This window comes from Entelurus aequoreus, linkage group LG11 (genome assembly GCF_033978785.1).
Source record: "Entelurus aequoreus isolate RoL-2023_Sb linkage group LG11, RoL_Eaeq_v1.1, whole genome shotgun sequence".
NCBI lineage: Eukaryota > Metazoa > Chordata > Actinopteri > Syngnathiformes > Syngnathidae > Entelurus > Entelurus aequoreus.
In genome coordinates, this window is record NC_084741.1 from 23,258,971 (window position 1) to 23,274,225 (window position 15,255).

Genomic DNA, 15,255 nt, shown 5'->3' on the forward strand with positions numbered 1-15,255 from the left:
AAAAAACGCCCTTAGATTTTACGGTAAAATTCAGACGACTAGCTACGGCAGCTAGGTTGCCAAAATGTAACTGTTAAAAACAACACTTTTAGCGATTTTTAATTTACAGGAATGCATTGTAAAACCGACTGTAGATTTTACGATAAAAAAAACCTAAACTGGCAGCTCAGTCGCCAGAATTTTACTGTAAAAAAAAGAAATAGCGTTTTTCAATTCAGAGTAATGCACTGTAAAAACAATGACCAAAGATTTTATTATGGAAAAAATTGGCAGCTCAGTCGCTGAAATTGCATTGTTAAAAATAAAAGTGGTACGTATTTTACATTTACAGTAAACACTGTAAAAACAGCTATCGTAGATTTTACGGTAAAATTAAGACTACAATCTACGGCGTTACCATTATGTCACTGTTGAAAACAACACTGATACCGTTTTTTTAAACTTATGGTAACGCATGGTAAAAACTACTGTAGATTTTACGATTAAAAAAAACAAAACTGGCAGCTCAATCGTCAGAATTGATATGTTAAAAATAAAAGTGCTCCTGTACGTTTTTTATATTTACATTAGACACTATAAAAACAACACCCTTAGATTTTACGGTAAAATTCAGACGACTAGCTACGGCAGGTAGGTTGCCAAAATGATACTGTTAAATACAACACTGTTAGCGTCTTTTAATTTACAGGAATGCATTGTAAAACCGACTGTAGATTTTACGATAAAAAAAAAAACTAAACTGGCAGCTCAGTCGCCAAAATTTTACCGTAAAAAAACAAATAGCGTTTTTCAATTTACAGTAATACACTGTAAAAACAATGACCAAAGATGTTATTTGGGAAAAAAATTGGCAGCTCAGTCGCTGAAATTTTACTATTAAAAATAAAAGTGGTACGTATTTTACATTTACAGTAAATACTGTAAAAACAACTATTGTACATTTTACGGGAAAATTAAGATACCAATCTACGGCAGCTCAGTCACCAAAATGTCACTGTTAAAAACAACACTGATAGCGTTTTTTCAACTTACGGTAACGCATTGTTAAATTAAGATTAAAGATTAAAGTACCAATGATTGTCACACACACACTAGATGTGGTGAAATTTGTCCTCTGCATTTGTCCCATCCCCTTGGGGAGCAGTGGGCAGCAGCGGCGCCGCGCCCGGGAATCATTTTGGTGATTTAACCCCCAACTCCAACCCTTTGTTGCTGAGTGCCAAGCAGGGAGGTTATGGGTCCCATTTTTATAGTAAAAACAACTGTAGATTTTACGATAAAAGAGAAAAAAACCTGGCAGCTCAGTGGCCAGAATTTTACCGTAAAAAAGTGGAGTACCGTTTCTCAATTAACAGTAATGCACTGTAAAAAAACGACTGTATTTATCACAAAAAAACTAAACAAAAACTGGCAGCTCAGTCACCATAATTTCAAAGTAAAAAAAATGTGGTACCATTTTCTAATTCAGAGTAATGCACTGCAAAAAAAAAAAAATTCCTGAAGATTTTATGATTTAAAAAAATTGGCAGCTCAGTCGCCAGAATTTTACCACAACATTAACAGTGATAGTTTTGTTAATTACTGTATTTTTCAGACTATAAGTCGCTCCAAAGTATACGTCGCACCGGCCGAAAATGCACAATAAAGAAGGAAAAAAACATATATAAGTCGCATTTTTGGGGGAAATTTATTTGATAAAATCCAACACCAAGAATAGACATTTGAAAGGCAATTTAAAATAAATAAAGAATAGTGAACAACAGGCTGAATAAGTGTACGCCATATGGAGCACAAATAACCAACTGAGAACGTGCCTGGTATGTTAACGTAACATATTATGGTAAGAGTCATTCAAATAACTATAACATATAGAACATGCTATACGTTTACCAAACAATCTGTCACTCCCGATCGCTAAATCCGATTAAAAATCTTCCTCCCCGGTGTCGCCTCTGGTATGTCCTTTCTTTCTGCTGCTCGATTGCCGTTCTCTGCTGCATATTTCACTACGTCCAGTTTGTATAATCTGCAGTATATGCTTTCCTTTTCGGTGCCATTTAAATTCAGCACTTCTCAGTTTTTATAAGTTACCGCCAATGTTGAAGTGATTCATTTTAATAGCTAAAGCAATAGCATATAGCATATAGCAGTTAGCATTTCATGACCCACAATGCACTTCTGCCATGACCCTCCCCCGCCAAATTCTTATTGGTTGATGTGTGAGTGACGATTGCTGCCATTTGCTTCGTCTCTTACGTGAATGAGCTAAATAATATTATTTGATATTTTATGGTAATGTGTTAATAATTTCACACATAAGTCGCTCCGGAGTATACGTCTCACCCACGGCCAAACTATGAAAAAAACTACGATTTATATTCCGAAAAATACGGTACAAAATTGCACTGGAAAAAACAATTAACGTAGATTTTACCGTAAAAAGAAACTGGCACTCTGTCGGTTTTTACATTTACTGTCATGCACTGTAAAAACAACGATTGTAGATTTTCCGTTAAAATTCAGATGACTGAGCTGCCTTTTTTTTTTTTTACTGTGAAATCTATGGCAGCTCAGCCATCAACATGTTACTGTTAAAAATAACAGTCATAGCGATTAGTAGGGGTGTGGGGAAAAATCGATTCGAATTCGAATCGCGATTCTCACGTTGTGCGATTCAGAATCGATTCTCATTTTTTTAAAAATCGATTTTTTTAAAAAATGTATTTATTTTTAATTAATCAATCCAACAAAACAATACACAGCAATACCATAACAATGCAATCCAATTCCAAAACCAAACCCGACCCAGCAACACTCAAAACTGCAATAAACAGAGCAATTGAGAGGAGACACAAACACGACACAGAACAAACCAAAAGTAGTGAAACAAAAATGAATATTATCAACAACAGTATCAATATTAGTTACAATTTCAACATAGCAGTGATTAAAAATCCCTCATTGACATTATCATTAGACATTTATAAAAAATAAAAAAACAATAGTGTCACAGTGGCTTACACTTGCATCTCATTCATAAGCTTGACAACACACTGTGTCCAATATTTTCACAAAGATAAAATAAGTCCAATTTTTGGTTCATTTAATAGTTAAAACAAATTTACATTATTGCAATCAGTTGATAAGTGAAGTGAAGTGAAGTGAATTATATTTATATAGCGCTTTTTCTCTAGTGACTCAAAGCGCTTTACATAGTGAAACCCAATATCTAAGTTACATTTAAACCAGTGTGGGTGGCACTGGGAGCAGGTGGGTAAAGTGTCTTGCCCAAGGACACAACGGCAGTGACTAGGATGGCGGAAGCGGGGATCGAACCTGCAACCCTCAAGTTGCTGGCAGGGCCACTCTACCAACCGAGCTATACCGCCCCCAAAACATTGTCCTTTACAATTATAAAAGCTTTTTACAAAAATCTACTACTCTGCTTGCATGTCAGCAGACTGGGGTAGATCCTGCTGAAATCCTATGTATTGAATGAATAGAGAATCGTTTTGAATCGGGAAAATATCGTTTTTTAATCGAGAATCGCGTTGAATCGAAAAAAAAAAAAAGATTTGGAATCGAATCGTGACCCCAAGAATCGTGGGACACCCAAAGATTCACAGCCCTAGCGATCAGCCTTCTTAAGCCGGTGCAACCTTCGTTCCAGTGCGAGAACGTAATCTTCTGTTCGCGTACAGTAAGCCATGTCATGCTTGATGCAGTCCTGCTCTCTCTCTGTGTTTTCTCCCCGTGTTTCATTGTGCGTTTTCCTGTGTCGTTCCTGCAGTATCCGCCGTCGCCTTGGAAGTGAGCTGTGCATCTCACTTTCCCTGGATCTCCCTCTGGACTCTGACTGCCTCCCTCGATCCTCGACTTCCTGCCGGCTCACAGACCTCCGAGCTCTGCCTTTCTCCCCCTGATCTGCCGCTTCTCGCCCAACACTACGGTAACACTCAGTAACTGTTCCTCAGTTGGCAGGAAGCGTCTGGCATCCGCTGTCAGACGGGGGGATAGTACTAACGGCTGTGCTGGTGGGGTAGCACAGTTGAGGCCAGCAAAACCAATACCAGCTGTCTTTCAGTTTGCCTGCCCGCATCAACCAACCAGACTACCAGCACCCGCTCCAAGGCTGGCCGCCGAGCCAGCACCTGCTCAGGGGCTGGTTCACACACCAGCACCTGCTCCAAGGCTGGTTCCCGAACCTGCACTTTCTCCAAGGCTGGTTCCCGAGCCAGCACCTGCTCCAAGGCTGGTTTGTCGAGCCAGCACCTGCTCCAAGGCTGGTTCCCACACAAGCAGCTGCTCCAAGGCTGGTTCCCAAACCAGCATCTGCTCTAAGGCTGGTTCCCAGACCAGCACCTGCACCCGGACTGATTCCCAGACCAGCACCTGCCCCGGACTGGTTCCCAGACCAGCAGCTGCCCCGGACTGGTTCCCAGACCATTACCTGGGGACGCCGTGGTCCGTTTGGGATAGTGGCCGTGCTAGCAACCTGACTGCCTCCCTCGATCCTCGACTTCCTGCCGGCTCACGGACCACCTAGCGCTGCCTTTCTCCCTCTGATCTTCCCCCTCTCACCCAACACTACGGTAACACTCAGCAGCTAATCTACACACATAATCTCACACATATACACCCTTTTGACTCAGTCACACTCCATACCCTAGTTTATTATATTTATTATATATATATATATATAGAGTATATACACTACCGTTCAAAAGTTTGGGGTCACCCAAACAATTTTGTGGAATAGCCTTCAATTCTAGGAACAAGAATAGACTGTCGAGTTTCAGATGAAAGTTCTCTTTTTCTGGCCATTTTGAGCATTTAATTGACCCCACAAATGTGATGATCCAGAAACTCAATCTGCTCAAAGGAAGGTCATTTTTGTAGCTTCTGTAACGAGCTAAACTGTTTTCAGATGTGTGAACATGATTGCACAAGGGTTTTCTAATCATCAATTAGCCTTCTGAGCCAATGAGCAAACACATTGTACCATTAGAACACTGGAGTGATAGTTGCTGGGAATGGGCCTCTATACACCTATGTAGATATTGCACCAAAAACCAGACATTTGCAGCTAGAATAGTCATTTACCACATTAGCAATGTATAGAGTGTATTTCTCTAAAGTTAAGACTAGTTTAAAGTTATCTTCATTGAAAAGTACAGTGCTTTTCCTTCAAAAATAAGGATATTTCAATGTGACCCCAAACTTTTGAACGGTAGTGTATATAATAAATCATTGAGTTTAATACCACGCCCTTGTGTCTACTCCTCCCGTACGTAACACTTGATGCTTACGTGCAGTGATTTCTTCGGATTCTCTGAACCTATTGATGATATTACAGACGGTAGATGGTGAACTCCATAAATTCCCTGCAATAGCTCGTTGAGAAATGTTGTTCTCAAACAATTTGTTCACGCATTTTTTGACAAAGTGGTGACCCTCGCCCCATCATTGTTTGTGAATGACTGAGCATTTAATGGAAGCTGCTTTTATACCCAATCATGGCAGCCACATGTTCCCAATTAGCCTGTTCACCTGTGTTTGATGAGCATTCCTCAACTTTCTCAGTCTTTTTTGCCACATTTGCTCGCTTTTTTGAAACATGTTGCAGGCATCAAATTCCAAATGAGTTAATATTTGCAAAAAATAACGTTTTCCAGTTCGAACGTTAAGTATCTTGTCTTTGCAGTCTATTCAATTGAATATAGGTTGAAAAGGATTTGCAAATCATTGTATTCTGTTTTTATTTACGATTTAAACAACGTGCCAACTTCACTGGTTTTGGGTTTGGTAAATAAACCATATAGACTACATATCCATATTGCCTGAATTAATTATTTTCTCCAATTTTGGCATGATATAAACTCAAATACGATGGAGGTATACTTGAAATGTGCCATTTAAAATGCATTACACACATTTTCTTTTTTACTGAGATAGAAAAGAGACATCTGAGAAGTCAAATAATGAGTAGTGAGAGACCAAACCAAGTTTATCTCTCACTGGGACATACTGTAATTGAAACATATTGGAAACCAGCTCTTTCATCTCTCGTTTTTGTCTGAGTTGAGATCAGGAAAAGAGACAACTGTTAGACAACTTTGAGATGTCACACACCGTTTGAGAAGAATGAGAAAACCACTTTAGTCTCGATTAGTTAAGTTAAAGTTAAAGTTAAAGTACCAATGATTGTCACACACACACTAGGTGTGGTGAAATTTGTCCTCTGCATTTGACCCATCCCCTTGATCACCCCCTGGGAGGTGAGGGGAGCAGTGGGCAGCAGCGTAGCCGCACCCGGAAATCATTTTTGGTGATTTAACCCCCAATTCCAACCCTTGATGCTGAGTGCCAAGCAGGGAGGTAATGGGTCCCATTTGTATAGTCTTTGGTATGACCCGCCGGGGTTTGAACTCACAACCTACCGGTCTAACCAGTGCTTGTTAATGTCTAGGGAGATATAAATAAGACATAAATGGGATATCATCTTCAGTTTTGCTTTGCTACAGGAAGGATTGAGGCAAGATTGTTTTATAAATATCCCCGCCATGCCTCCATGGGTTGAGTTCACATTTTCGGGACTTTTGCAGATCCATAATAGGACCTCTTTAAGCGCAAAAATCATGACTAAAGTGGTGAAGCATATTTTTCATTTGCAATTAAATTGTGTTGGCAGTTTATTAAAGAGACATTATTATTATTATCTGTTAATAAATTGTTTACATTTCTTTATTCCAGCTTTGCTTAATTGTATGCAAATGTATATTTGATCAGTGTTTAAGAGGCAAGATTATTTCATAAATATCTACGCTATGCTTCCACAGTTTGATTTCACATTTTTGTGACTTATGCAGATTGCCAATACACAATAACAGGTATCAATAAGTAATAAAAACTTGTTTAAGCATAATAGGTACCCTTTAAGAGTTGAAAAGTAAGGTCGCACCAGCTGTCATCCGTTACATAAGAACCGTTACAACACTACACTTCATTCCTTTTCACGTATTTGGGCCTGTTCTGCTTTGGCGGAGGTTCGAGTGACATTCTATTTGCTGCAGTACGTACCCCGGCATGGGTCCATTCTTGGCCAGGTTGTACACTTGCCTGGGATTCAGAAGGTACTGGAACTTCCTGTAGATCCTGCAGGGACGTCACACGACCCAATTAGGCACACATTTCAGACACCTGGGAATGCCGGTGACAGGGCCAGGCGGACTGGCCAAGGGGGCGGGACATACCCCCTTGAGGAGAAGCCATTAGAAAGACTAATTCATTTTAATTCCAATTTCATTATATCAACTGGCTGAAGTCATATTTTGATCTCATAATTTAAACAAATGGGGGGCCGGCGTAATGAGAAGCGAGTGATGATGTTTCAGTAATAACCCAATTAGCCTGGACTGGGCTGCGAGGTGGGAGTCGCCAGAAAGGATTGGGGGAGCGGTTTGGGTAGGGGGCTGGACCCTCTTGACTTTAGGTAAATGTTATGCTGTTTATATTTGCCTGAGTAAGCCCGCAGCGCTCGTGGTTTGGGGGCGGGATTTTGGGAGCCTTGCCTTATAGCCAGTGTGTGTGTGTGTGTGTGTGTGTGTGTGTGTGTGTTTGCGTGTGTGTGTATGTGTGTCTGTGTGTGCGTGCGTGCGTGTGTGCTGGTGCTCACCTCTCTCCCTGCTTCCCGCCGCTCTTCGGATTGACAAACACCAACAGAGGATGAGTGCCCTCTATTGTTGTGATCTGAACGGGAGATGTCAAAACAAAGCGTCAGTGTTTGGAGACTGCAGGAAGCTTCGCGGGAATTTGCTTTCGAGGCGCAATCCCGACATTCAAGTGCACGCGCATGCCGGAACAGCAGCAGCAGCAGCACGGCGGGAAAACTGTAGCGAGCGCACAAGTTGGCTCCTAAATCTAATATTTTTTCTCATATTAATGACAACTATGAATACTATCAGTTGACTGAAGTCTGAATGTGTCCATTACTGAATGGCACTGAAGCACATGTTCATATATCACAGCATGTCATACAGGGTTGTCAATCTTTAGGCACCTAACGATGTGACGATTCGAAACAGAATCGATTCTCGATTCAACACGATTCTCGCAATGTATTATTTGGGATAATATTTGTTATGAAACTTTTTCAAAAAACATTACATGTTAGAGAGGCTCCTTCTGGTTGCATGGAGATGGCCTAAAAACCTTTTTTTTTAAAAAATGTATTCATAATTAAAAATAAGTAACTAAATAAAAACATTCATATATTTAAATAAAATAAAATAAAAAATATATACATATATACACACATGAATACATATACACACATACAGTATATACACTTACACACATATATATACTGTACATACATACATACATTTACATACATATATACAAAACACATATGTGTAGATATGTACTGTATTTGTGTATATACATGTATATGTATGTATTATATAAAAAAATCAGCGGCACGTGTCCTGACGAAGACCAGAAGGCGGGCTCACATTACACCAATAATAATAATAATAATAATAATAATAATAATAATGGATTTTATATCACGCTTTTCTATTGTTAGATACTCAAAGCGCTCACAGAGAAGTGAGAACCCATCATTTATTCACACCTGGTGGTGGTAAGCTACATTTGTAGCCACAGATGCCCTGGGGTAGACTGATGGAAGCGAGGCTGCCAGTTTGCGCCTACGGCCCCTCCGATCACCACCTATCATCCATTCATCATTCATTCACCAGTGTGAGCGGCACCGGGGTCAAGGGTGAAGTGTCCTGCCCAAGGACACAACGGAAGCGATTTGGATGTCAAGAGGCGGGGAGCGAACCTGCAACCCTCAGGTTTTTGGCACGGCCGCTCTACCCACTACGCCATGCCGCCCCCTTTTTATCTTATTAGTTATGCAAGATTTTATTTAGTTGTATTTATTTATTATATATTTACTGTACATTCATTTTATTTTTATCTTTTTTTATTATTTATTTATTTATTTATTTATTTATTCATTCATTATTATTTATTTTTTAATTTTTTTAATCTTCATATGTCTTACTTGTGTTTTATCCTTTATCTCTACTCATGGTTCTTACTATTTTACAAGTTTAATTATTATGTTCCAACGTTACTCGGAGGGAGCCATCTGCATCAGGGGTTAACAGCCGTGCTGTGGGAGCGCTTTGTGTCAGTGTCCTGGTGGCCATGGTTTTTAGGCTCCAAAGAGCTTCTCTAACCTATAACCTTTTTTGAAAAAAAAGAAAAAGTTTTTATATGTACACACACACACACACACACACACACACACACACACACACACACACACACACACACACACACACACACACACACACACACACACACACACACACACACATATATATATACAAATATACTGTATACACATTAATATACACATTTACTGTATACCGTATTTTTCGGACTATAAGTCGCAGTTTTTTTCATAGTTTGGCTGGGGGTGCGACTTATACTCAAGAGCGACTTATGTGTGAAATTATTAACACATTACCGTAAAATATCAAATAATATTATTTAGCTCAGGGGTCACCAACCTTTTTGAAACCAAGGGCTACTTCTTGGGTACTGATTAATGGGAAGGGCTACCAGCTAGATACACACTTAAATAAATTGCCAGAAGTAGCCAATTTGCTCAATTTACCTTTAACTCTATGTTAAAGTTAAAGTTATTATTAATAATTAATGATATTTATCTTTGTGGAAACACTGATCATCTTAATGATTTCTCACAATAAATATATATAGAAACAGATAAATATCAATATGCAACACTTTATTTTTATATTTTCTCTAAGTGCACATTTTTCAAATTGAACATTTTCAAATGATCACTTCTAAGACAGTCTTGTGAAATCACAATATCCCATTTTAACTATCTAGCCACTAACATTTTTTAACAAATCATGAATTACTTTGCACCATGTTTGTACAAATAATAACTCATGTAAAATACAAAAGTAAACTCTCAAATTTTTAAATCATGTCACACTTTGAACTGGACACCAAATCTGTTATCTGTTTCTTTGTCAGTTAGTGGGAAGCCTGGCATTGCATGCTGTTAACTAGTGTGTTGTACTCTGGTGTGTAACTTGACACTGCAACTCTGAGTGAGTCTTGCAGATGTGCATCAGTGAGGCGTGTTCTGTGTTTGTTCTTGATGAAGTTCATGTCAGAAAAGGCTGATTCACAAAGATAAGATTTTTCCTCATTGTTTGCGGAACCTTCTTAATCTTTTGGACATATTTTCACAGCAATCTGGCCTTAAGCTTAATTATGATAAATGTAAAATGTTAAGGATCGGAAATCTAAAGGGAACGTCCTTTCGAATGGAATGCAAAGTGCCTGTTTTGTGGACAGATGGGCCAGTTAACATACTTGGTGTTGTTGTCCCAGAAAATCTGGAAGATCTAGGCTCAGTAAATTATGATAATCGACTAAGAAAGCTGGACAAAATTATGCAATTATGGAAAGGGAAATCCCTAACCTTGTATGGTAAAATGTCTATTGCCAACTCGTTAATTATTCCTCAATTTATTTATTTGTTTTTGTCATTACCAGCTCCATCACAAAACTTTTTTAAGATTTATGAGCGGAGGGTCTTCGATTTTGTCTGGAACGGCAAACCAGAAAAGATTAAATGAAAGGTTTTGTACAAAGAGTATGAATATGGGGGCCTGAAACTTCTCAACCTTGAAGCTATGTGTCTGTCTTTAAAAGCAGCAATTGTTCCAAAGATGTATTTAAACATTGAGTGGTACACAAATGTCCTGTTGGACAAAAAACATGTACTGTATCAAAAGAAATTGTATCCTTTTTTACAAGTAATCCCCTCCCAGAGAGTCTGCTGGGAAACATGGCGGGGTTCATAAAGGAAACAATCCACTCATAGTGGTGTTTTCAATTTTATGTGCCAGAAAAAAGAGACGATATTTTGCAGCAGATAATATGGATGAACTCTAATATTGTAATAGATGGAAAGCCTTTCTTTTGGAAAAATATGTTTGAAAGAGGAATCATTTTTGTCAATGATGTTATCAATGAGAATGGTAAAATTATGAAGTATGATGAATTTAGAGCTATGTATGGTGATGCTTGCTCAAGCTTTTCATTTTATCAACTAACTGGAGTAATTGGGAAAAGATGGAAACAAATAATTAATTATGGAACTACTAAATTATTAGTTTGTAAACCTCTAATAAGAAATTCTAGTTGGCAAAAAGGAACTAAAATAAATAGAAAAATATATAATTTTTATTTAATAAAGAAATCTTTGAAGGCTGCCTCATACAACACAAATGGAAAATGGGAGGACTTTTTTGACTGCCCGTTGCCATGGGATGCCATATTCAAACTAATCTATAAAACCACTATCGATGTGCAAAATCGTTATTTTCAAATTAAAATTATTTATAACTTCTTACCCACAGGGAAAATGTTAAAATTATGGAATATGACAGAGTCAGACGATTGCCGATTTTGTTGTCAGGAGCCTGAATCCACCCTGCATTTGTTTTGGTATTGTCATATTGTGTCTTCGTTTTGGGTGGAAGTTGAAAAAATGTGTTTAAGGATTGGTTTGTTTATGAAGCTTAATGTGGTTTCTGTTATTTTAGGAGAGTTCATTGACAATCATGATTTAGTCAATTTAATTATAGTACTCGGTAAAATGTTTATTTTTAAGGCCAAAAACAGATATTCACTTAGTATTACTTTCTTTAAAACATTTATTCAGTATTTTCTAACTTTAGAAAGTTACATGGTTGAAAACGATAATGTTGCCAAAAAACATTAAAAAAAAGATGAGAAGTCCTCAAAGGCTTATTTTGAAAGTATAATTATGTTTATAGATTATATGATATCTGTTGTTGTGTTCCCTTATTTGAGTGACCTGGACATAATCTGGACTGTACATAAATGCTTATTTTGAAAATGTAATTTTGTTTATAAATTATATGCAATCTGTTGTGTTCCCTAATTTTTTTCTGTGTACATGAATGAAGGTGTGTGTTGCTGAGTCCGACTTGGACATTATCTGGACTGGGCCTGGTTTAAAAAACCCTTTAAACAAATCTAATTTCATTGACAACCTGGTCTGTTGAAGATAAGGCCCTTTTTTAAAAAATAAAATAAAATAAGATAAATAAATAAAAAACATTTTCTTGGATAAAAAAGAAAGTAAAACAATATAAAAATAATTACATAAAAAATAGTAATTAATGAAAATGTTAGTGGACCAGCAGCCTATACAATCATGTGTGCTTCAGGGACTGTGTCCCTTGCAGATGTGTTGTCTATGTTGTGGGAACCAGAATATTGGTAGGAGAAAGAAATAACCCCTTTTGTGTGAGTGGGTGTGGATGAGTGTGCATGGGGGAGGTTGTTTGGGTTGATGCACTGATTTAAAGTGTATCTTGTGTTTTTTCTATGTAGATTTAATTTAAAAAAAAAAAAAAAAAGTTTTTTATTTTTTATTTTATTTTATTTATTTTTTTTTAGAACAGGCCCGCGGGCGACTCATCTGGTCCTTACGGGCGACCTGGTGCCCGCGGGCACCGCGTTGGTGACCCCTGATTTAGCTCATTCACGTAAGAGACTAGACGTATAAGATTTCATCGGATTTAGCGATTAGGAGTGACAGATTGTTTGGTAAACGTATAGCATGTTCTATATGTTATAGTTATTTGAATGACTCTTACCATAATATGTTAAGTTTTCAGCCTGTTGTTCACTATTAATAATAATAATAATAATACCTAGGATTTATATAGCGCTTTTCTAAGTACCCAAAGTCGCTTTACATGTAGAACCCATCATTCATTCTTTATATTTGCCCGTATGTGGGCTCTGTACCGAGGATGTCGTTGTGGCTTGTACAGCCCTTTGAGACACTTGTGATTTAGGGCTATATAAATAAACATTGATTGATTGATTGATTTATTTTAAATTGCCTTTCAAATGTCTATTCTTGGTGTTGGGTTTTATCAAATAAATTTCCCCAAAAAATGCGACTTATACTCCAGTGCGAATTATATATGTTTTTTTCCTTCTTTATTATGCATTTTCGGCCGGTGCGACTTATACTCCGGAGCAACTTATAGTCCGAAAAATATGGTACATATAAATATAAATATATATATACATATATGTAAATTAATTTAAATTAATTGTAAAAGTTCTGAATCGGTTTAAAATCCGAATGAATAAGAATGGCGATTCAGATGTAAATCGTTTTGTTTTGTGCACCCCGAATGTCATTGCAGTTTCCCAACACCATGCAGGTGGCCCCTAGTAGCTGTGAGCCGCACAGGTGTGACGTAGGTGAGCACTTCCCGGTGTCTCGGAACAGCCCAAAGCGCCGCGGGCCCATCTTAAAAAAACGCCAACCCAAACAAGCTCTAATCTACGGGCCCCTCTGTTGAACGGGCCGATGTCGTTGCAGTCAGCCCCTCCCGCTGCCGCCCCTTGACACAGACGAAGCGCTTAACTCCCCCAGTCTGCGATCCAAGCAGGCCGGGGGGGGAATTAACGACCTCTCTGTCCAGCCCAGAGTGATCAATTACTTCCTGTAATTATAAATAATAATCTTGATTATTACGCTGGTTAGCCGGCGAGGGGCAGAGACGGATGTGGCCGGGATATGATTCATCACGCGTCTGCTAGAGACGAGCCGTCGCCACAGACGGTGTAATGGCTGACAAGATACCAGAGATAAGCGGGCCGCGCGGCGGGAGGCTGGTGTCGCCCCGTACAAGTGGATATCCGCGTCACACTAAATGCTAGCATGGAAACACAACTGTGTATGCTCACTTTGAGTAGGTACACAATCCAACACGTCATGTATCATGCTTGCACCGATCAGACCAGTATCACCTGCAGGCCTTGGCCGTCCACAGTGACGGAGTTGGCTCTCTGCACCTTCCCTCGGCTCGACTGGCTGCACCGCGAGTCCTTCCTCAGCGTCGACTGTCTTTCCTGAAAGTAAAGCCGAAGATTCCATAAGATACTTTTCTTCCTAAAGCGACCCTGTCAGACTGGATGATATCTGGGTTATTCAAACAATGATGTAACATGTTTTAGTGTATTTTCCTTACGTGAATGAATATTACAGTTGTACCTCAGTTCTGCATGATTCAGTTTTCCAGTGAAAAATTCCAGATACAATTTTTTCACATTCAATACAATACCGACATTAGAACTTTGAGTATTGGCCGATAACCATATGGATCCGATACTCTATCAGCGGGAATCACACAGAAAAACAACGCTAAGTAAGAAACACACTAACCTGTTTATCATTAACTGTCTGGAATGGATTAATGCTGTTTTTAAGTTGAACTGGAGTGGTAATTGTTTGTTTTGGTGACACCTTGTAACCAAATTAATCGAGTTAAGCACATGACAAGGTAAGCTGAATGATGCGGACACGTTTGTTACTGGATACTTAGTAATATGATTCTGCCTTGGAAAATGTTATATGTGTTCGGAGTTTGCAACTGGGGATAAGTACCTTTCACATTTGAACCAATACAGTACCAATCCCCGGTACCAAGGAATCGATACCGGTACTCAACAATACAAATGTTCAGTACTTTTGTGTGTGTTAATAAAGAATAATTGTTTTTGATAGTATAACTACATTTTTAGTGAACTATTTAAAATGAGCTAATTATTACCTACTCAGTGGCCTAGTGGTTAGAGTGTCCGCCCTGAGATCGGTAGGTTGTGAGTTCAAACCCTGGCCGAGTCATACCAAAGACTATACAAATGGGAGCCATTACCTCCTCGCTTGGCACTCAGCATCAAGGGTTGGAATTGGGGGTTAAATCACCAAAAATGATTCCCGGGCACGGCCACCGCTGCTGCTCACTGCTCCCCTCACCTCTCAGGGGGTGATCAAGGGTGATGGGTCAAATGCAGAGAATAATTTCGCCACACCTAGTGTGTGTGTGACAATAATTGGTACTTTAATTATGATAACTGCTGACCAGTTGATTTATTTTGTTTTATTATTACATTTCTGAGTATGTACAGTAGGTATGACATGAAGTTGCAATTACAGTTACAAGTCCAGGATGCTAGATGTCACTAGAGTATAGTTTATAGTGTGTTTTGTTTTTTTGTTGCGCCCCAGAAAGTGTTAATAATGTAAGTATTGTACTCATTACGCATTAGCTGTTTGATTGTAATGTGCATCTTTGTTCA

At 38.6% G+C, this 15,255-nt stretch overlaps 1 protein-coding gene across 1 annotated transcript in view; it reads right to left on the minus strand.

The window, feature by feature from the left end:
* The window catches only part of dgkb (diacylglycerol kinase, beta), a 260,736-nt gene that overhangs the window by 128,327 nt on the left and 117,154 nt on the right, over positions 1-15,255 (minus strand). Inside the window, 3 exon segments of the mRNA XM_062062705.1 lie at positions 7,081-7,155; positions 7,676-7,749; positions 13,924-14,025. Coding sequence (XP_061918689.1) covers positions 7,081-7,155; positions 7,676-7,749; positions 13,924-14,025 — 251 coding nt within the window.